The sequence below is a fragment of the Kogia breviceps genome, chromosome 6, assembly GCF_026419965.1.
Source record: "Kogia breviceps isolate mKogBre1 chromosome 6, mKogBre1 haplotype 1, whole genome shotgun sequence".
Classification (NCBI taxonomy): Eukaryota; Metazoa; Chordata; class Mammalia; order Artiodactyla; family Physeteridae; genus Kogia; species Kogia breviceps.
This window is the reverse complement of record NC_081315.1, coordinates 99,224,721-99,250,640: the sequence shown is the minus strand read 5'-3', so window position 1 is coordinate 99,250,640 and position 25,920 is coordinate 99,224,721. Positions and strand designations below refer to the sequence as shown.

Sequence of the window (25,920 nt, the reverse complement as noted above, 5' to 3'; positions counted from 1 at the left end):
CCAAAATTTACAAGCAGCTCATGCAGCTCAACAGCAAAAAAACAGACAACCCAATCCAAAAATGGGCAGAAGACCTAACTACACATTTCTCCAAAAAGATACAGATTGCCAACAAACACATGAAAGGATGTTCAACATCACTAATCATTAGAGAAATGCAAATCAAAACTACAATGAGGTATCACCTCACACCGGTCAGAATGGCCATCATCAAAAAAATCTACAACCAATAAATGCTGGAGAGGGTGTGGAGAAAAGGGAACCCTCTTGCACTGTTGGTGGGAATGTATATTGATACAGCCACTATGGAGAACAGTATGGAGGTTCCTTAAAAAACTAAAAGTAGAACTACCATACGACCCAGCAATCCCACTTCTGGGCATATAACCCGAGAAAAACATAATTCAAAAAGAGTCACGTACCACAGTGTTCACTGCGGCACTATTTACAATAGCCAGGACATGGAATCAACCTAAGTGTCCATCGACAGATGAATGGATAAAGAAGATGTGGCACATATATACAATGGAATATTTCTCAGCCATAAAAAGAAATGAAACTGAGTTATTTGTAGTGAGGTGGATGGACGTGGAGAGTCTGTGATACAGAGTGCAGTAAGCCAGAAAGAGAAAAATAAATACCATATGCTAACACATATATATGGAATCTTAAAAAAAAAAAAGGGTTCTGATGAACCTAGGGGCAGGACAGGAATAAAGACGCAGATGTAGAAAATGGACTGGAGGACACAGTGCAGGGGAGGGTAAGCTGGGACGAAGTGAGGGAGTGGCATGGACATATATACACTACCAAATGTAAAACAGATAGCTAGTGGGAAGCAGCTGCGTAGCATAGGGAGATCAGCTCAGTGCTTTGTGACCACCTAGAGGGGTGGGATAGGGAGGGTAGGAGGCAGGTGCAAGAGGAAGGTGGTATGGGGTTATATGTATACGTATAGCTGATACACCTCATACAGCAGAAACTAACACAACATTGTAAAGCAATTATACTCCAATAAAGATGTTAAAAAAAATGCAATTGACTATAACAGAATAAAATAGAAAGAAAAACAAAAAAAAAAAACCTAGGGTGGTTCCAAAGACTAAATGTAATCCTAAAACTGTGTATATATGTCCTAAAATAGAAAGAAAAACAAAAAAAAACCTAGGGTGGTTCCAATGACTAAATGTAATCCTAAAACTGTGTATATATGTCCTAATAACTTAGTAGCCATTTGAAAAAAAAAAACCACACATCAATTAAAATAAGTATTTCATTCTTAACCACAACTACTTCCTAATGGGTTGTGCATGCCTATTGGGCACTCCAAAATTAATCAAACATTAGATACAGATCAAACAGTGATATCCATATTCCTTGTTCCAAAATGATTTTCACACACTACTTCCTTTGCACCATAGTAACTGTCAAAATCCCATTATCTAAAGTATGGCACCAGCAAAAGGGATGCAGCATCATGTAAATTCAACACCCTAACTGTCTGGAGCTGGTAGCTGTGTCTTGTCTCACAAATGTCCAGTATCACTATGCTCAAACACTTAAAATACCATACAGCACCTCCGTTAACACACTGTGGCACCCCAGGACACATTAGCATACCCTCTGGGGAAAATGGTCCTAACCTAACTTTCACCAATACCTTCAATGTCTAAAACCAATTATCGGAATAAATTTTTCAGGAATCTTCAACATGACATATTAGGAGATTTAAGGAGAAGGAGGTAGCTTCAATTTCAGTGTCTAGGAAAAACACAAACTCTGATTCTTACTAATGAAGGATCAACGACATGAGGAGACCAATGAAGAATCAAGAGGTGTATGAGGTTAACCAGTCCAATAACCACATATTTCCTTCTCCTACAACTTCTTTATTATTCTGGGTTTAACTCTGGGTAAAGGACTTCTCAGTCTTCATATGAAAGATTTTCACTTAGGTAAATGTCCCTACCAACAAAAAAACGTTAGGTAAAGTTGCTATCCTTAGAATTAATTTTTTTTGTAATGCTAAAGGAATTTAGATCCATTTAAACATGACTTACAGAAATAAATTTATAAAGTAAATCTAGTTACTTTATAGCTACAAAATTTAAGAGTTAAATTAAAGCTCTTGGAACTATATTCAATATCCTGTGATAAACAATAATGGAAAAGAATATGAAAAAGAATAATATACATATAATTCAGTCACTTTGCTGTAGAGCAGAAATTAACACAACACTGTAAATCAACTATACTTTTCAATAAAATTTAAAAAAATAAGGTTCTTTTATTCAGAAAAGGGTTCTATTACATTTTTGAAGCTTTACTGTTGTATTATATGTCAATTATTGTCTACTCAGAAAATAAACTGCTTAAAATATACAATTTGGGGACTTCCCTGGTGGCGCAGTGGTTAAGAATCTGCCTGCCAATGCAGGGGACACGGTTCGGGAAGATCCCATCCCACGGAGCAACTAAGCCCGTGCGCCACAACTACTGAGCCCGTGGGTCCGCGTGCTGCAACTACTGAAGTCGATCGCCTAGAGCCTGTGCTCCACAACAAGAGAAGCCACTGCAATGAGAAGCCCACACACCGCAACGAATAGCTCCTGCTTGCTGCAGCTAAAGAAAGCCCACGCAGCAACCAAGACCCAAGGCAGCCAAAAAGATACATATATACACAAGTTGGTAAGTTTTGACATATGTATACACTTGTGAAATTATCACACAGTAAAAATAATGTAACAATTAGAATCTTCTCACTAGAACTTAATATTGCATGCAAAGAACATATAAAAAACTTTCCTAACAATCTTATCCCCTAATAAAAGAACTCTGCTTCTGGTAATAGCAGAGTGGCTCCTATCAAACCACCCTCCCTGCAATTAACAGTTAGTTATAAGCTGTGAACAAAACTACAATATGATAACTATCTGAACACATGGAGAGTGATCCAAAGCAAGCAGAAACCAAAGAGGACCTGACAGTAGGAAGAAGGGATTGGCAGTAGGGAGTAACCAGGAAATTTTTTTAATGGCTTTTGCCCAAAGGCAGGCATTATTCAAATAGAAACTAAAAATCTTACTGGTTGAAAAATCAGAGGACAGAGGTAGAAAGGAGCCTGGCTGGAAGCCCAAACTTCTGCACATAAAATCCACCCAGCTCTTTAACTGACCCTGACCTACATGCAGACAGGGCAAACACCAAGCAGATTTCAGTGGCTGCCTAATAGAGAAAAGCCAGATCTAGGAGTTTGAATTTAACCAAGGTAACTGTTCAATGAAACAAAATTAGCTAATTCCTTTGAAGAATACAAAGGAATCCAGAGTCAGGGGTCAGAAAACTTTTTCTGTGAAGGCCAGATAGTAAATACTTTAGGTTTTGCTGACCAAGAAGCAACACTGAGAATATTATGTAGGTACTTTTATAACCATTTGAAATGTAACCATTTAAAACTATAGAAAAACATTCATAGGCCACATTTGTCCCATAAGCTGTACTCTGTCAACTTTTCTATAGCAAATTATTCACAATGTCCAGGATACAATCCAACGTTACCAGACATATAAACAATATTTTTTAAATAGGGAAATATAAACCATATTCATAAGAAAAATAGTCAAGGTGATGATCCCAAGATGACCCAGGTACTGGAATATGAAAGCAAGGATTTAAGGGTATCTACTATAAAAGTTAAAAGACACAAATGAAAATATGCTTCTAACAGACAGATAGGAAATCTCAGAAGAGAAAGAGATATTATAAAATAGAATATTCGAACCTCAAAATTCCCAAACCTGAGTCTCAACTCAGACAGCTTTTAGTTTCTTGGTAATTTTTTCATATTGCTTTTGTAATACTACCTTAAAGTGCCCCAGTAGAGAGTTGAGAAACTACAGGTCTACTCTTCAATATTCAAGCTGAGGTCTATCTTTATGAAATTGGTAGGAAGGAAAGACAGAGAGAGACAGAAAACAGGCTTGGAGAGATACACAGAGACAGAATGAGAGGCAGAGAGAAGGAAAGAGAAAATTCAATACCTACAGATTAAGATTTTACCAAAATAAAATATGATAAGTGATAACATCATATTTATTTTTATCCTGTTTTTTGTACCTTAAGTTCATTCGAATTAACTATTGCTGTGCTTGCACCAGTCGTGGGGTTGACAGGTGTTATATTCTTTTATACTAGTGGGGTGAAAAAAGGAAGTATCTTAAAATGTTACATTAATCATAAGACAGTGAAAATTAGGTGATTCCCAAAAGTGAAATTCTAAGCTTATTAGTAGCAGGAAATTGTTAGAAATTAAGTTTGGCACTAAAAGTTTACATTTTTTCCTCTTAAGACTTTAAACAAAAAGTCTCCCACTTTTAAACAGTGTTTCCCTTTTATCCTATGCTTTTTTTTTTTTTTTTTTTTTTTTTTGCGGTACGCGGGCCTCTCACTGTTGCGGCCTCTCCCATTGCAGAGCACAGGCTCCGGACGCGCAGGCTCAGCGGCCATGGCTCACGGGCCCGGCCGCTCCGCAGCATGTGGGATCTTCCCGGACCGGGGCACGAACCCGTGTTCCCTGCATTGGCAGGAGGACTCTCAACCACTGCGCCACCAGGGAAGCCCTATCCTATGCTTTTTTCCTCCAAAACCGGATGGAAAAGATAGCTATTTAATTTTAGAAGATAAGTAACAATCAGGAAAAGAAATGTCAGAAGTTTGCTTTTTTTAAATGCAAGAAGGTAAAATATTCAAATTCTAACTAAATAGTACAATTCTGAAATGATAAATAAAATCCACAGAGACAATTCCTCATCTAAAAAAAGTTTACCTTGCAATCAATGAGCAGTTGTGAATCATGTTCTTTTCAACAAAGATACCTTGGGATTCATCAGTTTCGACTATTCGCCCATCCTGATACCATAACACTTGCATGTCTTGATCAATATATGAAGCCATGCATTGGAAAGGAAGGCTGTCTCCTTCAAACACAACTTGACGATGAGACGGAGACATGTAGAAAGATGGTAATTCAAGGGGAGGGTCTAGAGACAGTAAAATAAGACTCAGTTAACAAATACAATACTATATTCACACTCCAAAATTTAAAATTATAGAAATTCTAATTGAAACTTTAAAAATGGAAAAACAAATTCCTTAGTAATCAGCATTCTAATGTTAGTATCAACAAAGCTATTACTGAATTAAGAGGGTCCAAGATGAAAACACCGTCAAGTAAAATTAAAATGAAACCATTTCATATCAACTTGTACAAAGCTGATATACTTCCTTCCAGTAAGAAAAATAAAAGAGAGAAATTTTAACTACATATGCAAAAATGTACACAAATCTCTTGGCTCATTAAAAGCCTTTAAAATATTTAGTCCCTTTGTCTAACACAATAACTCTACTTTTAGTATTCTATCCTAAATAGCTAATATGTAAAGATTTACACAAGGAAATTAATCCTTTTAATGTTTATGGAGAAATTATTAACCTAAATCTGCAGTAATAAGGAAATTGCTATGGCTACATCTCTGTAATGAAAAAATAAATTATGGCCACATCTATATAATGGATTGGTATGCATCTTTTATATGATGAGGAAACAAGTTTACACCACTTCCAGTTACAAAAGGTTACAAAATAACATTAGAATATGATATTTTGTACAAAACATAATAAAAAGGTATAGAAGAGGATACACCAAGGTATCCTTGACATTAGCTACCTATGAGTGATAAGAATGTAAGTAGGGGTTTTGTTTATTTCTTCTTTAAGTTTTTCATTTTTTCCCCCAGCTTTTTGGAGGTATAACTGAGAAAATTGTAAGTTATTTAAAGTGAACACCAAGGTAATTTGATATATGTATACATTATTTCTTTTCATAAATCTTTAATCCAATGAGCATATTTTACATGTGAAACAATGATAATAAAAATAAAAGGAAAAAACTGATACAGTTGTCTATTTTCAAACACTAAACTAGAACCTACCTCTATCATTTTAAGGACTGTTTTTGTTTTGTTTTTTGTTTTTCATTTAGCACATGGTAAATGTGTTATTCCCCTCAAGCTTTCAGATATTCTTAAAAATCATGATTTTTAATAGCTGCATACTATTTCACTGAATTGATGTGCCATAATTAAACCAATGCCCTATTTTTGAGAATTTAGGATATGTTCACAAAGTCTGAAGATTTACATACATAGCTGATGATTTCTTAAGAATTAACCCCTACATGCAGAATTACTATATGAGGTTGTATCAATTCTTTAAGAATAACAATACATATTGCCAAATTACCCTTCAAAAAGGCTGTATCAATTCACACCCCACCAACAAAAAGTGTGATTGTATCCTGAGATTTTATTACTATCAACAAATTCCTGATTTGCTGTTAGAAAATCTGAAGATCTATACTATTTATTGAAACTGGATTTCATAAAGAAAGCTGTTCAGAACCTAAGAACTTTAAACACCAATTGAAAAAATGTTTTTTAATCCAGTTGACTTGTCAGCAAAAACTAAATATTATCAAATCCAAGAAGACTGACAGTTGTAATCAGTCCCAATGTGTAAACAGAACTCTGCAGTTTGTCAGGAAAAACAAGATAGCAAGTAAAATACAGTTAACCCTTTATCAGTTTGTCTTCCTTACCGCACGTCAACAACTCCTGCTTCACACCTGTGACTGGCTGGGCCTGAAGAGACTTAGGATAAACACACCGTGTGTCCCGTACCGTGATGTTTCTCTCCTTTACCCAGCGATGCATCCACAGTATGTTACAATCACACAGCAGATACTCAGTCTGAAATTCTCTGTAGCATACAAAATGCAATTTAGAGGTTATGGTGAATGAATTAAATAGCACTTTTGCTTTATGTTGGCTTACACTTTGGGTGGCAAGCACACTCCTGCTCACCCTTACCATGCTACAGCACATACTGTACCATCAACTGGTTATGGTCTCCTTTCCCTTGAGATGACGCCAAATGCCTGACCCCAGCTGCCTTCCCCACCGATTCGGGGAGTGACTCCACTCTCATTCAAAGTTGGTATGTGAACAAAATCTATTCCTCTTCTATGTAACAAACTCCTGAAGCCCAGGGTACTGGAACACCAATCCCCATCCTTTGTGTCTATCAAACTTTTACCCTTTCATCAAGTCTGTGGCACAAATACTGGATCTTGAAGCCTTCCCCAATTTTTCCAGCATCACTGCCGTGTTCTTGGCTTAAATACCTGTAAACTCTGTTAATTCTGGCAACATAAAGCAATATATGAATATTTCACATGGTTATATTCTGTTTATCTGACTAGGATGACTGGCTGATTTCTAATTCCTAAGCACCACCTTCTGGTCAGTTTCCAGCACTATCATTTATAAACACTGGCAATTTTGCCCAATTTTTGGATGAAAATACTTCCTACATTCCTGCTATCCAGGGTCTCAAAAGCCAGATTATTTTTACAGCCTTTATTTCCTATACTTCACAGAAATGGCTGACATGAGCCCACTAAAAGGAGATGTTTTCACTCAAAAGCAGTTTTCTGGATAAGAACCGCAGCAGTACCAAAAAGACCAGAAAGAGTTTGACGCAGTGTGAATCTAGAAGTACATACATATGTCTGCCATGGTGGGAGCACCATAGGTGCCTAACCTATCAGCTACATCCCAATGAAACCTGCTAAAAGAGATTGAAATGATAAATTTAGAAAACGAAAGATGAGGAGGAGGGAAGGGAAAAAAGGGAAGAAGTCAGCATACACCAAACAGAGACATCTGGCAGAGAAGACATTTTTCACTGGAAAAAGAGACTCAAGCCCATATGTTATATACCATAAAAATTTGAAAAACATTCTATTTAACTGTAATTCCAACAGAAATCATTATAACTTATACTTTGAAATATATTAAGGTTTATCTGAAAATACAGTTAGCTTCAAAAGTAACTCCTATACAATCTCGCACTTAATAAAACTGTGTTTTGGAGGGGAAAAAAACAGCCAGTTCTAAAGCTACAGAGAATTATGTAAATATGACCTTACACTGACTTCATAAAGCAGGCATTCTATGTAAGCATGCCTAGAAATGTCAGTAATAAGTTGTGAATTCAGTTTGGGGATGGAGTTACAGGATAAAATTAAATCGCTATAGCATAACATAGTCTTAACTATAAATTCTTCAAAGGGAAGGAGGCATATTTTATACTTTGGGAATTTAATTAGCTGAACAAAATATTTTCAGATTTGGAAACACAAAGAGAAAAAATTACCAATTTATTTACTTTAAATATAAATTAGAGAGATAGAGTTGGTATTCTAAGGAGAAAATGGTTGTCCCAGCCTGAAACACATTTTTAAGGTTTATGGTATGTTTTTCAATGTGAATGCAAATTCTCAAGTGAGATTCTAATTATTGCAAAATCATAAGCTTTTCCTATGAAGTCTCTTAAGCCATATAATAACTTTTTAATTTTAAAACACTAAAAGGTATTTACTAAAACAGGAGAAAAATTCTTACTTACAAAGATCGTAATGAGCCAAGATAATCAAAAGTTCCTTGAGATAATGATGAAAACAAATTCCCTGAAAGGTTTCTGGAAAAAAGGAAATAATTACACTTTAAGAAATGCTAACAATTATATATCATTTAATCTATTTTATATTTCCTAAAATGTCCTATCATTAAATACTGTTATAAAGAATTTATGAAAGTTGTTTTAAATCTTAAGAGAAACATCTAGTAAATATTTTCTCCAAAGCTGAAGAAGAAAATTGTTCTTAACCTTATATAAAGCAGTAAACAAAATTATTTAAAATCACTGCTGCTGGGCTTCCCTGGTGGCGCAGTGGTTGGGAGTCCGCCTGCCGATGCAGGGGACGCGGGTTCATGCCCCGGTCCGGGAAGATACCACATGCTGCGTAGCGGCTGGGCCTATGAGCCATGGCCGCTGAGCCTGCGCGTCCGGAGGCTGTGCTCTGCAGCGGGAGAGGCCGCAGTGGTGAGAGGTCCGCATACCAAAAAAATAAAAATAAAAAAATAAAATAAAAAATAAAATAAAATAAAATCACTGCTGGATAAGGATTTTTCTATCAAATACCGTGTGAACCTCAAAGTTGACTTCCTGAACTAGATCTTCAGTCATACTCTCATTGCAACTAGAATTATTCTTCATTTGTTCACTCAGTATCACATAAGAAAGCAAAAATTTTAAAAAACATGGAAAAGGAGGGTCTGAAGGGCCAGCAACAGCTGACAGTAACCCGGTAAAATACGTTGGCAGAGTGAAATGAGTCCAGGGTTTAAGAAAAAAGACTTGGGATAGAATTCCGTGTTGGCTTTGGGCAAATTACTTAACCTCTCTCGTCTCCCCTGTATCATGGCTTACTTGCAGAGTTTCGTATGAATTGTAGAACACCTTATGCTACAATATGAGTAGTTTGTTACACCCATCATGGTTTGACCAAATCATTTTTTGTGATTTCTTCCATGCTTGACTATAAGCTCCAGGAGAGGAAGGACTTGTGTGTCTTATTTACTGGGGTACCTCTGTCAGCTAGTAACAAACTGAGGTATATAGTAGGTGCTCAATTGTGGTGGCTGACTGTTCAGACCCCACCTTTAGGAGGCGCTAGCAAGGACTCTGGGAAAATGGCACCATGATCCAACCATCACAAGATCTTTTCTGTGCCTATTGTAGTAACAAGAACGATAAAATTTTGGGACTTCCCTTGTGGCACAGTGGTTAAGAATCCACCTGCCAGTGCAGGGGACATGGGTTTGAACCCTGGTCCAGGAAGATCCCACATGCCACAGAGCAACTAAGCCCGGGCACCACCACTACTGAGCCTGTGCTCTAGAGCCCACGAGCCACAACTACTGAGCCCTCGTGTCACAGCACGCCTAGAGCCCGGGATCCGCAAGAGAAGCCACTGCAATGAGAAGCCTGTGCACAGCAACGAAGAATAGCCCCTGCTCGCTGCAACTAGAGAAAGTGTTTTCCGCGTGCAACAACGAAGACCCAATGCAGCCAAAAATAAATTTTAAAAAATAATTAAAAAAAAAAAAAAAAAAAGGGGGGGCTTCCCTGGTGGCGCAGTGGTTGAGAATCCGCCTGCCAATGCAGACGACACGGGTTCGTGCCCCGGTCCGGGAAGATCCCACATGCCACGGAGTGGCTGGGCCCGTGAGCCATGGCCACTGGGCCTGCGCGTCCGGAGCCTGTGCTCCGCAACGGGAGAGGCCACAACAGTGAGAGGCCCGCGTACCACAAAAAACAACAACAACAACAAAAAAAAAAAGAATGATGATATTTGGACCTAGAATTCTCAAGGAAGAAGTCCTGAGACCTGCAAGGAGGCCTGCCCCTCCTCCAGAGTCTGAGTTTCATCCTTCAAGTGTGGAAGAAAGTGACAACTGGGTAGATGGATTCTCCAGTGAGGAGAGGAAAGAGAATTGATGGGGGAGAGGTCAGCTGTTACCATGACACCTGCAGCAACGTAATCCTGGATGGGAAGACTTAATATTACACAAACACCAATCCCTCACAAATTAATATACTGATATAACGGATTTCAGTAAGAACATCATTGGATTCATTTTTATTGTCTTAGGATTTTTTGGATAGAAAAAAGGCTGGATAAAATAATTTTGATCTTCATAAAAGAATTGCCTAGGAACTTAAAAAACAAAAAGAATACTTGCAAATCAAAAGAACCATGAAAGCGATGCCCTTTTCCTTTTTGGCCTATCAGAGTGAATACTGAATGTGGATTTCGAAAAGGGTACAGCTGATGGAGTGTAAATCACTGTAACATTTTAAGAAAGTAACCTAGATGCAATTAAAATGAACAACTATACTTTTATGAAGGTACCCTATGTGAAATTATATGACTTCTGGGATTTACTTTAAAATGTACGCAGGAAAAAATAAAAATAAAAAATAAAATAAAATAATAATAATAAAATGTACGCAGGAAGACAAGAGATGTGAGGTGTAACTAAAACAAGACTGGCTATGAGTTACTAAGTGTTGAAACTGATTGATGGGTCCATGGTGATTCCTTACACAATTACCTGTAATATTTTTTTTAGATGTTTTGAAAGAGTCCATAGTAGTAAGTTGGAAATAAAAATACATTCTACAAATATAGGATTTAAGTATAAACAAAATAATTGCAGCTTACAGGGACCATTAGATTCTAATTACTAGGTAACTTTATTCTAATTATTAGGTATAATAAATTTTTTTTTCCTTGGAAATCACAGAGGAAGCAATCACATTGGAGACAGTAAGTACCAACACAAACCAATTTTTCCTCCAGTGTTGGAACAGACTGCTATTTGTTTGGCTGGACACCTATGAAGTAACTGGCTTTGGCTGGTGGCCATAAAAACCCACACATACTTTAAAACATTAAAATCACATTCCAACTCTGAGGTGCTTACACCAAAAAAAGCATAAGGAATCTGAGAATGACAACGTTCACAGCAAAGACACTGCTCTTGTGTCCTTGATGTAGTTTACTGAATGGGGTGGTAGGTGAACTACCCACCTACTCCCACTCATGTTGTTTCTTACTCTGGCCATTTTTCTTTACTTACTTTTTGCTACACAGATATATTTGTATTCCTGTAAGTTTTGTGTGTATGATGCAGCATCTGTGTATATACAGGAATGTTTACCAGGGCAGATTTGTTAAAGGAGGAGGAAAGGAATCAGATAGTATCTACATACACAGAGGAATAATTGACTAAATTATGATCTGTTCTATACTCGGAATGTTCTATAGCTATTCACATGAACTAAATCAATATGTATTCTCCTGAAAAGTTATTAAGGATATGTCAGTAAAAAAGTTTTTAAGTAAAATGTCAAGTAGAGCACATTTTTAAAGCCCTATGTGAAAGCCTATACATTTTTTTTGGGGGGGGGGGCAATAGAAAAATCTGAGAATATATACACTAGTTAGTACATGCTGTCTCAGAAGGGTGTGTCTGACGTGACGAAGGGGAGATTTAACTTTTGCTTCATATCTCTCTATATGGTTTATTACTTAACAGCATCAATAATTTTTACTTGTAAAAAGGAAGTTCTTATAAATATCACTCACCTATTATTTCTGATAGAAAAATATTAAAGGTATAATTTTCTTAGGGGAATACAGGTTTTAAACTGATCAAAATTCATAAAGAAAAAAAAGGAAATCTTTACTTTTTTTGATCTCCTGACAATTTCTCTGTAAATTAACTACCTAAGTGAAGGACAGAGACTTCACTGAAGTCCATTATTGGGTCCCATCTTTGTCTGTCAGTTACTCCTAGGGTTACTATGGGAATCTCTGGAAGGATGGTTTCACTTCCCAGAATTTCTCCATCAATAAAGGCAGAGATCACTACACAGAATTAATCAATTTTACCCACCACACCCAAGTCCACTGAATCCTCTGACATATTTTTAAAAAGTCATTTTTGAATTTTTATACTGAATCGCCAAAGCCAAGATGTTTCGATATGATGAGAAGTGTGGGTGAGAATGCAACAGGGTGTCTGCCAAGGTTTCCAGCCCCCTTGGCTAAGAGGCAAGTCAGTCCAAGATCCCAAGTTCCAGGGTAACCCAGAAAGTTCAGCTGAAGAGGTAGCTGAGGAAATAGCTAGAACAGTGATCTACTCTAGACTGATTTCTTTTGTACACTTACTCTTTGGGGTGGGAAACAGAATCTCTGACTCCTAACCTAAAAAATGTACTACATGAGGTGGATGGACCTAGAGTCTGTCATACAGAGTGAAGTAAGTCAGAAAGAGAAAGACAAATACCGTATGCTAACACATATACATGGCATCTAAAAAAAAAAAAAGGTCATGATGAAGCTAGGGGCAAAACGGGAATAAAGACACAGACATAGAGAAAGTGAGAGACAAAGTGAGAGAGTGGCATGGACATATATACACTACCAAATATAAAACAGATAGCTAGTGGGAAGCAGCTGCATAGCACAGGGAGATCAGCTCGGTGCTTTGTGTCCACCTAGAGGGGTGAGATAGGGAGGATGGGAGGGAGACGCAAGAGGGAGGAGATATGGGGATATATGAATATGTATAACTGATTCACTTTGTTATACAGCAGAAACTAACACAACATTGTAAAGCAATTATACTCCAATAAAGATGTTAAAAAAAAAATGTACTACATGTCCCTTAACTAATCAGATTCTCTTTTCCACCTGTCAGATTGAGAAAATGCTATTCTCCATGTCTGAAATACAAATTGTTATCAGCCTTCACAACCGGCATACAGCCTGGCTTAGAAAGCAGCCCACAGAGAACACCCATTCAAAGTTTCCTGGTCCACAGTTCTAGAACTATGTCAACCCAAATTATCACAAGCAACTCCACTGCAATGCATTCTTCAATGTTAAGAAGCTACCTCAATTGCCAATTTTTCTTAGAACAGTATTTAAAGGATATGTCAGGTATAGTTCTATATATGCCATATTTTTGCATTTAAAAGAGCCACCATCACCCTTTCTATTTCAGCCTTCTTGGACCCTGTGGAGGCCTGCTGGGAACAGGACTTCTAACAGGACAAATATGTCTGGAAGGCTGTGGTCCAAAGCCATTTTTGCTGGCTATAAGCAGGATCTATGGAACCAGAGCGAGCAAACAGCTCTCCTGAAAACTGAAGGTGTATGTGCTCGAGATGAAACAATTCTATCTAGGCAGGAGATGTGCTTATGTGAGCAAAACAAAGAACAACACAGTAACTCCTGGTGGAAAACCTAACAAAACCAGAGTAATCTGGGAAAAGATAACTTACGCTTATGGAAACAGTGGCATCATGGTTCATGCTAAATTCCAAAGCAACCTCCTTGCTAAGGCCATTGGACAGAGAATCCGTGTGACACTATACCCTTCATGGATTTAAACTTAATGAAAAGTAAATATATAAAACTGTGGACTTGTTTTCTTAAAGAACTTTAAGAAAAAAAGAGCCACCATCATCTATTATTACATGGGCTACAAAATCATCTCAATCAGTCTCAAAGTAGGAAACATGGTAGTGCTATTTCTATGTTTTAATGATTCACTTGGATGTATGTCCACTGTGTTCCATGACCTGTAAATTCTCACAAGTATCAGAGAATTGGTAAAAATGTAAGGGACAACCCAAGCTCTAAACCTTCCAAAAATGTTTGCTTTTAAGGCAGGAGACAAATAATAATAATATTGTTATTATTATTTATAATATATATATAATTTTTATAATTTATTATATATAAATATATAATTTATATAAATATAATTTGTATAAATATTATATATATAATTTATAATAATAATAATAGTAAGCATATAGTAACTTGCCTTAATGTAAGCACTGTTCCACACAGGTCTTTTGCCTAAAGAACATTTGCTGATGGGTCAAAAATCCCTAGACCAAAGCTACATATCCATCTGAAACTAAAGTCAAGAAAATGGTCAAAAAACTTCAAACTCCCTTTTTCATTATTTGATTCATAGCTACCCAAAAATATAACAAATTTTCTCCATAAACGCCTCATTTTGCCAATTCTTATGCATTCCTTAAAACCAAAACTACAAATCTCTCAAGATAATAAAAGCACTGAAATGAAATTGTTTGTAATCCAGTTACAAAGAAGGAAACCATAATTGATTTAATTAATTTCTCGCTATGAGTAAAGCTGTACACCAAATCAATCTTTTGTTTAAAAACATAAACTTGGCCATCTATCGTTCCTCCAGAATTAAAGGGCACACTGAAAAATATAAATTTGCTGACTAAGAAGCATGAGTAACTTTATTCTGTTCTGGCAAGTGATTTGGAGACCCCTCCCTTACTGTATAGATGAAATGATCTCACTACTTAAGCCACTACAGCTTTTTCAAAGTTAACTTGAACGAAACAGAAGAAACATTCTAAAAAGCTACAAAGAGAAAGAACCAGGCATAGGTGATCTCAATACTAGAACTTCTACCCCTAAATCCTGCATTTCACCTTGCACGCCATTTCTAGATTGCTCTTCTCTAAATCATGATTTTATGCCATTTTCCCACGTCAATGTCTTTCAGTGGCTTCCTAGGGTTGAATGAGTTCTATGCTTCAGTCTGCTTTTCATATGGTCTTGTATAAAGCTCTATTATAGATAACTGAACTTACTTCTAGTTACTCTCAGAGTCTATTTTTAAAAATAAAATTAAAATATATTTGATGGCATATACAAAGTTCTGCAGTTATATTAGATACAAATTATAAGATATAGGTATAGATAATTCAAATGCTAATTAATCCTTATAATAACTGAGGTATTATTAATCTTACTTTATTAATTACTTACTTTACTTACTTTATTAATCTACTTTTTCATTTGAAAAAGAGAAAAGCTAAACAACTCACCTATAATCACAAGGTCAGAGGTGTGATTCAGATGGCCATTTTACTCATAAGTCCAATGGCCTTCACCTTGACAAACTGGCCTCGCTCTTATTTCTACCTCCTTTTATCATTTGCTTGACTTCTTTTCCTTTCTAACGATCTGGACCATCAGCTCAAGTTTCATCTCTTCCAAGAAATTTTCCCAAAGTGGCAAAGCTTTGATCATGTCTCTCAATGTGGACATGTTCCCTGGGGTATATACTACATTGTTTGTGTCTGTGTGTGTGTGTGTGTGTGTGTGTGTGTGTGTGTGTGTGTGTGTGTGTGTGTGTGTTTGGAACAGAGGATATAATGCATTGTTATGTTCTGATGACCTTTTATCTCCATGATTAAATTTCTAGCTCCTTATATCCTACCACTTCTGTAACCTCTACAGTTGTTATTTTAATATTAAACATATAGGTGGTCATAAAAATTTGGGTACTGGTTCAAATGCTTCCTTGTATTATAATACGAAAGAAAGGGGTACTTACAGCCTAACCAGATTGGTGAGTCCTCGGAATATGTCTGCATTCAGACACCCTATTCGATTGTTTGTCAGATCCCTAGAGAGAAAGGGAAAAAGTGTCTTCAATTAGTTCTCTTGGTTAATGAAGGTTTCATACATTCAATATTCAAGAATGGCACCCAGGTATCACACAAGTCCTATCTTTTAAGCATCTCTGAAATATTCAGCTCTCTCAAGTGTAGCACTGAGAGAAGAAATCATCCTTGCTTTCACTTACTTCTGGCACGTACAGGCTAAACACTGTTTAACGTGGGCCTCTCACTGTCGTGGCCTCTCCCGTTGTGGAGCACAGGCTCTGGACACGCAGGCTAAGTGGCCATGGCTCACGGGCCCAGCCGCTCCGCGGCATGTGGGATCTTCCTGGACCAGGGCACGAACCCGTGTCCCCTGCATCGGCAGGCGGACTGTCAACCACTGCGCCACCAGGGAAGCCCTGCCCTTGATATTTCAAGCATTTACTCCTATAAAATTACTCAAGATAAAACCGAAGTAGTAAAAATGAGACTCTATCTTACTGTCTGTAATGATCTACACAGCTAATCATGCTAGGTTAAGTTAGGGAACAGAGCCTGATCTCAGGCAACATCCAACGGACAATGGGTAAAAGGGCAAATTACCAAAATGCCGAAACTTTTATTTCCTCAAGAACATCTGAAACTTAATGCTTTCTAATTTCATTCCTTAAATACTCAGAAGTTTTGACTGTAATGAAAAGAAGAACTGAGTCAGCTTCTACTTTACCGATCTGTCATTTATGCTCCAAGTCAAATTACTTTATAACTATATCTAGGTAACGGCCCATTTTTTCCAGTCACTCCTAACTTCTTATAGTTCCTATCAAATGTTACTTTCTATCCATTTTTTTCTTCTCCTCAAGCCATGTAACGTTTTTCCTTTTATCTGTGTGATAATTTTAGTAAGTATTTTGTTCTATCTTTCTACACTATTTTCCTTCACACCAAGCACAGTGAATACAATTTTACATTTCAATCAGATTACATTTTAATTGGGAGATAACTGACAATTTCTTCAAATGAGACAGCATGGCTTGCCACATTTCCATCAGTGGATTTAGTATGAAAGCCCTAAAACAATTAATCTTAATTTTTTCAGTTGTTAAGATTTAGAATTATTGATCAATTTGAATTTCAATAAAAGAACTAAAACTTTCTAAACCAAATTTTAAAAATATTTTTATCATCAATGCCCATATTATTCTCTGTAATAGAAAAGCATATATTATTTGAATTTCACTCTGAGTTACTCTTTAGAGACTTGTACCACCCATTTCTAAATTAAAACTGACTCTAAATCATATACCTGGTAATGGGGAAAAAAATGTATTAGTCTGATAGAAATTACAAAGACTTTGTATTTGAATCTGGTACCTACTCATTAACTTTTTCCTCTAGATATTTCAAAAGCTAGTTTAGGTAATCCTGGTTTCCAAAAATTTCATAGCACTGCCTTCCTTCCCTTTCTTATGGAAACTTTTGATTAAAAAAAAAAAAATCTTAAGCAATGCAAGTCTTTATCTGCATTTGCTGTGCTCCAGCTCCTCAGAATATTAACGTTAAGTATTTAATCGTGTGGGACTTTTTTTAAATTCCAGCTGATTTTCCTCTATTTCTGGGTTTTACTGTTTAAGAAAATTAGGCATCATCTTGTGAAGTGTTGCTTAAACAAGCATTTCTGTGCTCTATTCCTTATCATGTCTCAATTCTGAGCTTTAAATGGTGTAACTACCACTGATTCTTTGGGAAACAATTTCATTACAGCTATACCTATTTAAAATGGAATTTAGGTATTGGTAATGAGTTTTCATTTGAATTGAGAATCAGCTTGAATTTGTTGATAAAGCAAAGGAGAAACTGAAAGGGTCTAGGTTTTACCTACTTCTGGTAGTTTATTCTTCAGAAAGCCACTTAATCTTCCTGATCCAAATTATCTATAAAATAAAGGCAAAGGCATGGGACACTTACAAAAATACTTTACATGTGGCTGCTGAGTGAGATGCACAATTGAAATGAATGAATGATTTAAGGCCTCATAAGAAAAACTGCCTGTAATCTAGAAGCAACTAGCAGAATATCTTTATATCTCATTGAGTTTACGTATAGGACTCTCTCAGCTTACAAGCTGTACACCATAAGTTCAATTACAAGTTAGCTGTTTGGAATTAAGAATGAATTTTCTAGTGGGAAGAACATTATAAATGACAATTACCTTCCTAGGCAAGAACACAAGAGACTACTTAATGTGTAATACAATGAAAAAATGTTAAGGCAACATCTGGGACAATAATAGTAATTAAGTTAAGTGCTACTGAACAAGAATTTTATTTTGGATAGCAGTACTTGAAAAATTATTTACTGAAGGATAAAGAACTGGATGGAGAACCTAAGATATTCTATAGTATCCTTGAAACATCCTGATGAACCTGCTTTTTATTAACAGTCAAGTTTCATTCAGTCTCTACCTTGACATGGAGATATTACCAGTATTAATCTCCCTACTACCAGGAAACACAACACAGTGGTGTTGATCACAGAAGGAGAGAATGAGCGGACTTGTCAGGCCATATGATGCCACACCCCTCCCTCCTTTTGGAAAAACAAGTTGGAAGGAAAAATATTCTAGAAGTTCTCTAACTTCAGCATCAAAATCACTAGGAGGGACTGTGGAAACAAACTCTGGGCCTCAGCCCCAGAGTTTGATAGGGTAGGTCTAGCACCTACACTCCTCCCCACATGAGGACTCACGTTCCATCCAAACATGATGTCAGTTTGCCCCAGTAAGAAACAAGAAAATGACTCATTGTTATACATCAAGCTCAGTTAGCTGCTGCCCCTCCACTACCTAATGACTGTTTCTGGAGATGCACGTAGCCTACTGATGGCCGTGTTCCATGCCCCTGCCTGTGTCAGTATGGCTGAGTCCTAACAGCTTCGAAGACTCTTAGCAGCTGAACTCCAGCTACTGTTCCATCTCTCCGGAAGTATATTCCAATTCCATATTCAGGTTCTTGGTCAGTATATACTATTCCACTGAACTGCAAACCTTCCAAGCAGTTCCTGAGTTACCTTTGTAGCTCTAGAGCCTGGCTCACTACTGGGCACACAGGATAGAATCAATGAACTTTTTGTAACTGCACTGATGCTGATCTCTGTCTTCCCACTTCGATTACCTTGCTATACCTGGTTGATACAATTCATTACTTTTACTGAACTCTAAACCCAGCTTGATCCACTGCAACTCTGACTCCACAAATCTCATCACGTCAACTCCACAATGAAAAAGTTCTGCCAGTCTCTACTTAGTCTAACAAATAGATTCAAAATTCTTCAACATGGCAGGAGAGCATCAAAAGCCTAGTTCCCCCAACCAGCTTATCTCCCAACGTTCTTTTCCCCCGTTCTACTTGAAGATCTGGCCAAAGGACATGTTCTTTCACACCTATGTCCACTCTGCTTAGGATGCTTGTTCTGTTATTCTTCAATATGTATTCACCCCTCAGGGGCAAGGTCAAATCTAACAGCTGGCCGCTCTCATGGCAGCTCATTCCCCTCTAAGGTGGTCCCCCTCCTTTCCCTGGCAGATTACTATCATTATTATTTAGGATGTATCTGAGTTATCAATTTGCCCCCAAGGGTCTGTGAGCTCTTCCAAAGAAGTCAGAGCATAGTAAGTAGCCCGCACTTAATAAGTGCATGTAGAAGGAATAAAGGGTGGTGGGACAGTCCACATGGCTTGAGCACAGGTCAACCTCTCAAATATGAGCATGTTCACATAGCAACCATGACATGAGCACAGTAAGGGGAACAGGGGTGTTTAGCTTCAGAAATAATAAAAACTGGTCTTTAGGTTTTGAAATGATAATACATAGAGAAAATATATGGAAAAATGGCAAGATTCTAAATCATTAATAAAAAGGGGCCTCAATTTTTAGGGCATTTACAATAGATTGTTTAAATGTATTCATAACTTGAAAATCATCTACAGATTATGGCAGCTGGCAAAGCCAACCATCATGATTTTATTACCGTAAGAGGGATACAACCATCTATCACCAAACAAATCAAATTACTGCATAAATAAACTGCCTTCAGGGGCTTCCCTGGTGGCACAGTGGTTGAGAGTCCGCCTGCCGATGCAGGAGACACGGGTTCGTGCCCCGGTCCGGGAAGATCCCACATGCCGCGGAGCGGCTGGGCCCATGAGCCATGGCCGCTGAGCCTGCGTGTCCGGAGCCTGTGCTCATCAACGGGAGAGGCCACAACAGTGAGAGGCCCGTGTAGCGCAAAAAAAATAAATTAAAAAAAAATAAACTGCCTTCTAAGCTACTTACATTAAACACTCTGTTTCTCTATCTAGGACCTGGCTAGATGAACCTCTAAAAATTATTAAAAAGCCCCTTTTTCATCGTGTTAAAGTTTAAAGTAGGTTAACAGTTACTTATAACGGTTCAAACTCATACGTCAGCAATTCAAACACTTACAATCTTTTTAGCGATGACAGTCCCCAAAAGGCACCTGGATCTATACTACTAATAAGATTGTTTCGAAGGTCCCTGTTAAAAATAAAATAAAAGTTATTTACATCTTGACACTGTAAGAAATATTTAGGCACACTGCACCTATCTGCTATACAGAAAACAACAATAACAATAATAATAATGGGAGGAAACTGAAGCCAAAAAGGTTAGGCCAAAATCACCCCAGCAGTAGAGCCAGAATTCAAAATCAATAAATCTGGTTCTGAAGCCGTTTGTGTTGGTCAATGTAAGAATAAAGGTATATGTCAAAAAGATATGTGTCCTAATATTATTCCAATTCAAAGTTATGACTAAACTACAATCTCACACATCATTTCTACAATCTCTTCCTTAGTATGCTACACTTTAGTTATCAAAATATATCAGACTATATTTGTCACTAGCATAATTAAATTTTTTAAAACCATTTTCAAAAATATACACTCTAAAATTCATGTCATTTGGTTGTTCATATTTTTTCCTCCCCAGGCTTCTATGGCTAGGTTTTCTATAAAACAACATGTTAGTTCACAAAATACAGCTCAAAGCAATGATCCACCAGCTTCCTTTACAATGGCATCTGATAGCAGTCAAAACTGACAGCAGTCCCCTGCTTATCCATGGGGGATACATTCCAAGACCCCCAGTGGATGCCTCAAACTGAAAATAGTACCAAACCCTACATATACTATGTTTTCTTCCTTATACATACCTATGGTAAAGTTTAATTTATAAATTAGGCACAGTAAGAGATCAAGAATGAAATAGAACAATTTTAACAATATATTGTGATAAAAGTTATATAAAATTGGTCTCTCTCTCAAAGTATCTTATTATATAAATGTACTGCCTTTTCCATCTTAACTAAGGGCTTAACACACACTGTGGCCATAACTTTTGCCAAGTGAGGTATGACAACAAAACTAGTACACATTTTCTTCCGTTTTCACAATTTCACGGAGAGAAGATTCATTCTTACCATGAATCTAATCAACCTCAGCATACAATTTTTTTCCTCTCCTTATTAAAGTCAACAACTTTCACCTTTTTACTTAAAGGAAGCACCTTACAGCTTCTCTTTAGCACATCAGTATTCTCATGCTTTGGGGACGTTATCAAGTAAACCAAGGGTGACTTGAACACAAGCACTGTGAAACCTCAACAGTGGATCTGATACCCGGGATAGCTACTAAGTGACTCATGGGCAGGATATGCTGGACAAAGGGTTGATTCACATCCCGGGTGAGATGGCACAAGATTTCATCACACTACTCGGAAGAGTGTGTAATTTAAAACGTAGGAATTGTTTACTTCTGGAATTTTCTGTTTAATATTCTCTGACTGTGGTTAACCATAGGTAAATGAAACCATGGACAGCAGAGCCTCGGACGGGGTGGGGTGTCTTCTGTATCCCCATTCTTCTCCAGTGCTCGGCTCTTCCATGCCAGCACACTATCACTGGGGGCACCAGTGAGCGTCACAGCCAGATCCCTCCTCCAGGGTGGATGTGGACCACCTGCTAAGGTGCTGCTGTCCTCTGGGTGCCTGGGCTCCGCTGAGACTGCCCAGTTGCCCCATACAAGTGTCCAGCGAACCTCTGCAGAGAGCTGACCATCAGCCACAGGAGTGCTGAGAAGCAGAACAGTAGCCCACTTCCCACATTCCTGCCAGTGGCTGGCCCACAGTTCAACTCTGCTAGACACCCAAGGCAGGCCCATTCATCAGGACTCACTTATAACCTTGCCCAGTGGAGGCTTGAGTGGCCTCTGGTCATCTCTCAGAATGCTTCAGGTCAGACTGTGAACAGAAACTCTAATTTCTCTTCTTCGGGAGTCTTTCCGGAAGGATGGCAACATTGCCTCCTCTGTGTGTGAGCTTCTGACGCCAATCCTTGTAATTATCCATCATTGTCTTCATAATTATTCAGCTTAGGGATACACTAGTGGAGTTGGTGAAACAATACAGAAATGCAGAGCAGTGTTGTGTGAAAGGAGAGAAGGTTAGCACTCCCCTTGACAAGGATAGAAGAGGCCTTCGGGCCTGACAACACGCATACAGTTAAGGCATTGCCACCTACTTTGTGGCATCTAACCACTGTTTTTGTCATACAGAGTGAAGTAAGTCAGAAAGAGAAAAACAAATACCGTATGCTAACACATATATATGGAATATTAAAAAAAAAAAAAAAAAAGAGGTTCTGAAGAACCTAAGGGCAGGACAGGAATAAAGACGCAGAGGTAGAGAATGGACTTGAGGACATGGGGAGGGGGAAGGGTGAGCTGGGACAAAGTGAGAGAGTGGCATGGACATATATACACTACCAAACGTAAAACAGATAGCTAGTGGGAAGCAGCCACATAGCACAGGGAGATCAGCTCGGTGCTTTGTGACCACCTAGAGGGGTGGGATAGGGAGGGTGGGAAGGAGGGAGATGCAAGAGGGAGGAGCTATGGGGATATGTGTATATGTATAGCTGATTCACTTTGTTATAAAGCAGAAACTAACACAACATTGTAAAGCAATTATACCCCAATAAAGATGTTAAAAAAAAAAAAAATAGAAATGCAGAGCAAAGCACAATGCAAACCCAGGGTGGCAGGTACCTTCCCAGGTTCTTTAGTCCCTCACTTAAGTTGAGAATTAAAAGGCCTTTCTGAAAGTAGATCCTGGACCGCTGGTGCCGCCTGTTATCATGACACTGAGGTGATGTGTCTCAGGATCTTTTATAATTATTGCCCCATCATGGCCATTCTAGCCTGGGAGAAGCAGCCAAAATTCCCAACAGAAAATCCTCAGTTTGCTTTCCAACAGTTCCAAGCATCCAACTTGTCTACTTGTGCTTAAGAAAAGGACACTGAGGAAGGCTTACTGCAGTGAGCACATGTTTCCTCCCAATAATGAGGGAGGCACATTCGATTTTACTGACACCACCTAATGAAAACTAACCATTGTATGGCCTGCTTCATAAATTGCTATTTTTTTCTAATGGTTCATTCTAACTACATCTAACTAATACAGACAAGCCACAAAGTTAGGGTTGGTTTCTGGACAGGTTTCCCGGCAATGTCACAAAAGCATCCTGATGCAGCTGGCCCTCTGCTCCCCACGGTGCTGGTAAGTCCCTGCTGTAAACCCAGCGCTCTCGATGTGCCATCAACCGCTGCTGCCAGCACTAGCCATGCTGTTTCCTACAGGCTAGGCTGATAGAGGTTGACCAGAAATTCTGGAGAATTCTCCTCTGGAAGCACAACCACAACCAGTGAATCCTGTGCACGTAAACGTCACGCCCACCAGCAAACCCTGTCCTGCCTTTTCCGTGTCTCACTCCCATCCTAACACATCATTCTTCCCTAGCTGGACGGAGAACTGCAATCCCACTCGAGATCCTCCAAATCAGAGCCAGGTTCTTCTAAATAAAACTGAACCCTCGGGTACCTTGAAATTCTTTAAGTAAAGGAAACGACTATTATTAAACATAGTATAAGGGCTTCCCTGGTGGCGCAGTGGTTGAGAATCCGCCTGCCAATGCAGAGAACGCGGGTTCGTGCCCCGGTCCGGGAGGATCCCACATGCCGCGGAACGGCGGGGCCCGTGAGCCATGGCCACTGAGCCTGCGCGTCCGGAGCCTGTGCTCCGCAACGGGAGAGGCCACAACAGTGAGAGACCCGTGTACCACAAAAAAAAAACAAACAAAAAAACATAGTATAAAATCTATGCTCTGATTACCATTACTAAATTAGTATTTCATTGACCCCAAACTCAGATTTTATGTTCCACAAAGATGGGGCCTTTGGGAGGTGAACAGGTCATGAGAGAAGAGACTTCACGAATGAGGATAACGCCTTTGTAAAAGAGACCCAGAGAGCTCCCGCATCCTCTTCCGCCAGGTGAGTGAGGCTGCAGCAAAAAGACAGCCAACTAGGAAGTGGGCCCTCACCAGACACCGAATCTGCTGGTGCCTTGATCTTGGACTTCCCAGCCTCCAGAACTGTGAGACATAAATTTTTGTTGTTTATAAGCCACCCAGCTTATGGTATCTTATTACAGCAGCCAGAATGAGCTTAGACAGATGATAAGTGGATGAAAAAGTAAACCATGGATGAGAAACAGAATTACAGTACCTGACCTTAATGATAAAAATCTTTTTAGTAAATTAGAGTTAGCCACAGAATTATTAGGATATTCATAGTCAGACAATGTAGAGACTGCTGCATCTCATTCATAACCACTTACATTTCTCAATAAAGGTAGAGGGTCATGATGCAATTGACCTTCAAATAATTCAGAAAACGTGTATATGTAGGCATATTCCAATATAAAGGAAAAAGATAATGGCATGTTGTTACTAATTACTGGGTAAGTAAATTGGTGATATGGGAGATTACTATGGGAGATTATTCTTTCAACTTTTCTGTATGCTGAAAATTTTAATTAAAAAGTTGGGAACAAAAATAATTTTTAAGTCCCAGGAATTACAACTAATCATCAGGCCCAACCTATTAGTTTCCATCTCCCCTCCCCAACCAACCCCAATCCTATACCTCAAAGAGATAAGATGATTTTAGGAGAAAATTCAATCAATATGTTTTTGACCTATATTACACAAGCAAAAAAGTGCTGCAAAAAGTAATATATAATGTCAGTTCCATTTTTAAAAAACATGTTTCCCTTTTCAGATTTTAAACAGTATCTACAACAGGAAGTGATTTAGATAAAGCAGTACATAAATTTGTGGTCAGTGATGTACTGCATGTGTTTCTACAAAATACCTCTCATGAATAACCAGGGACTATAATATGATTTAAAGATACACTGTTTCTTCAATAATAAAGAATCCTTGACATATTATATAATATTTAATAATAGCCCTATTAATCAGGTATTGCCAAAAGATTTTTTTTTTTTTTTTGCGGAGGGTCCTAGCCCATAGGCCTCAATGGCCACATGACCAGTTATCCTGCTCCAACATCATGCTGGATCCTGCGAAATTGGGATTTTGCTTCCCCAGGAAAGAAGTCTCAGATGCCCCTTGCGCTTGGATCCAGAACCTTATATTGGTTTCATGTGATCTTTTTCCCTCTCTCCCTTCATCCCAGGTAGGGATGGGGAGGCGAGCAAAGACGGAGCCCTTTCCTGGGGACCCACCAACATGTAAGCTCTTTCTATACTCCCTCTAACTCTCCAATTAGCCCAGAGAAGAGGAATTTTCTTTTTTTTTTTTTTTTTTTTTTAAATCTGTTTCAAACCTCTTTTTTACATTTAGGGTAGGACTTCAGGAACTCACTGGTCAAAAACTGAGTCCTTTTTTCTGTTTTGTCATCCTTTCTCCTGAGGTAGAGTAATTAGGAAACAGGCAGGGAAAATACACATCAGTTAATCTATCAAAATGCTACATCATTGTCACAGGCTGAACTGTGTCCCC

General features: G+C 38.2%; 1 protein-coding gene, 1 non-coding gene and 1 pseudogene across 3 annotated transcripts in view; 2 read left to right on the top strand and 1 right to left on the bottom strand.

The window, feature by feature from the left end:
• ADGRA3 (adhesion G protein-coupled receptor A3) overlaps window positions 1-25,920 on the bottom strand; it is a 111,727-nt gene that overhangs the window by 52,335 nt on the left and 33,472 nt on the right. Inside the window, exons 1-6 of one of the 2 annotated variants that reach the window (XM_067036348.1) lie at window positions 22,231-22,236; window positions 20,463-20,534; window positions 15,930-16,001; window positions 8,527-8,598; window positions 6,656-6,816; window positions 4,826-5,039 (exon numbers count right to left, since the gene is read on the bottom strand). In XM_067036348.1, the coding sequence (XP_066892449.1) occupies window positions 4,826-5,039; window positions 6,656-6,770 (329 nt within the window). In that variant the 5' untranslated portion in view covers window positions 6,771-6,816; window positions 8,527-8,598; window positions 15,930-16,001; window positions 20,463-20,534; window positions 22,231-22,236. Of the gene's footprint in view, window positions 1-4,825; window positions 5,040-6,655; window positions 6,817-8,526; window positions 8,599-15,929; window positions 16,002-20,462; window positions 20,535-22,230; window positions 22,237-25,920 lie in introns of those variants that run through there. The other variant, XM_059066476.2, reaches the window with a different exon arrangement.
• Window positions 13,556-13,926, top strand: LOC131758416 (large ribosomal subunit protein eL33 pseudogene; annotated as a pseudogene).
• Window positions 22,476-22,601, top strand: LOC131759046 (U6atac minor spliceosomal RNA). The gene has a single exon (XR_009336378.1). It is a non-coding gene; the product is annotated as a U6atac minor spliceosomal RNA (small nuclear RNA).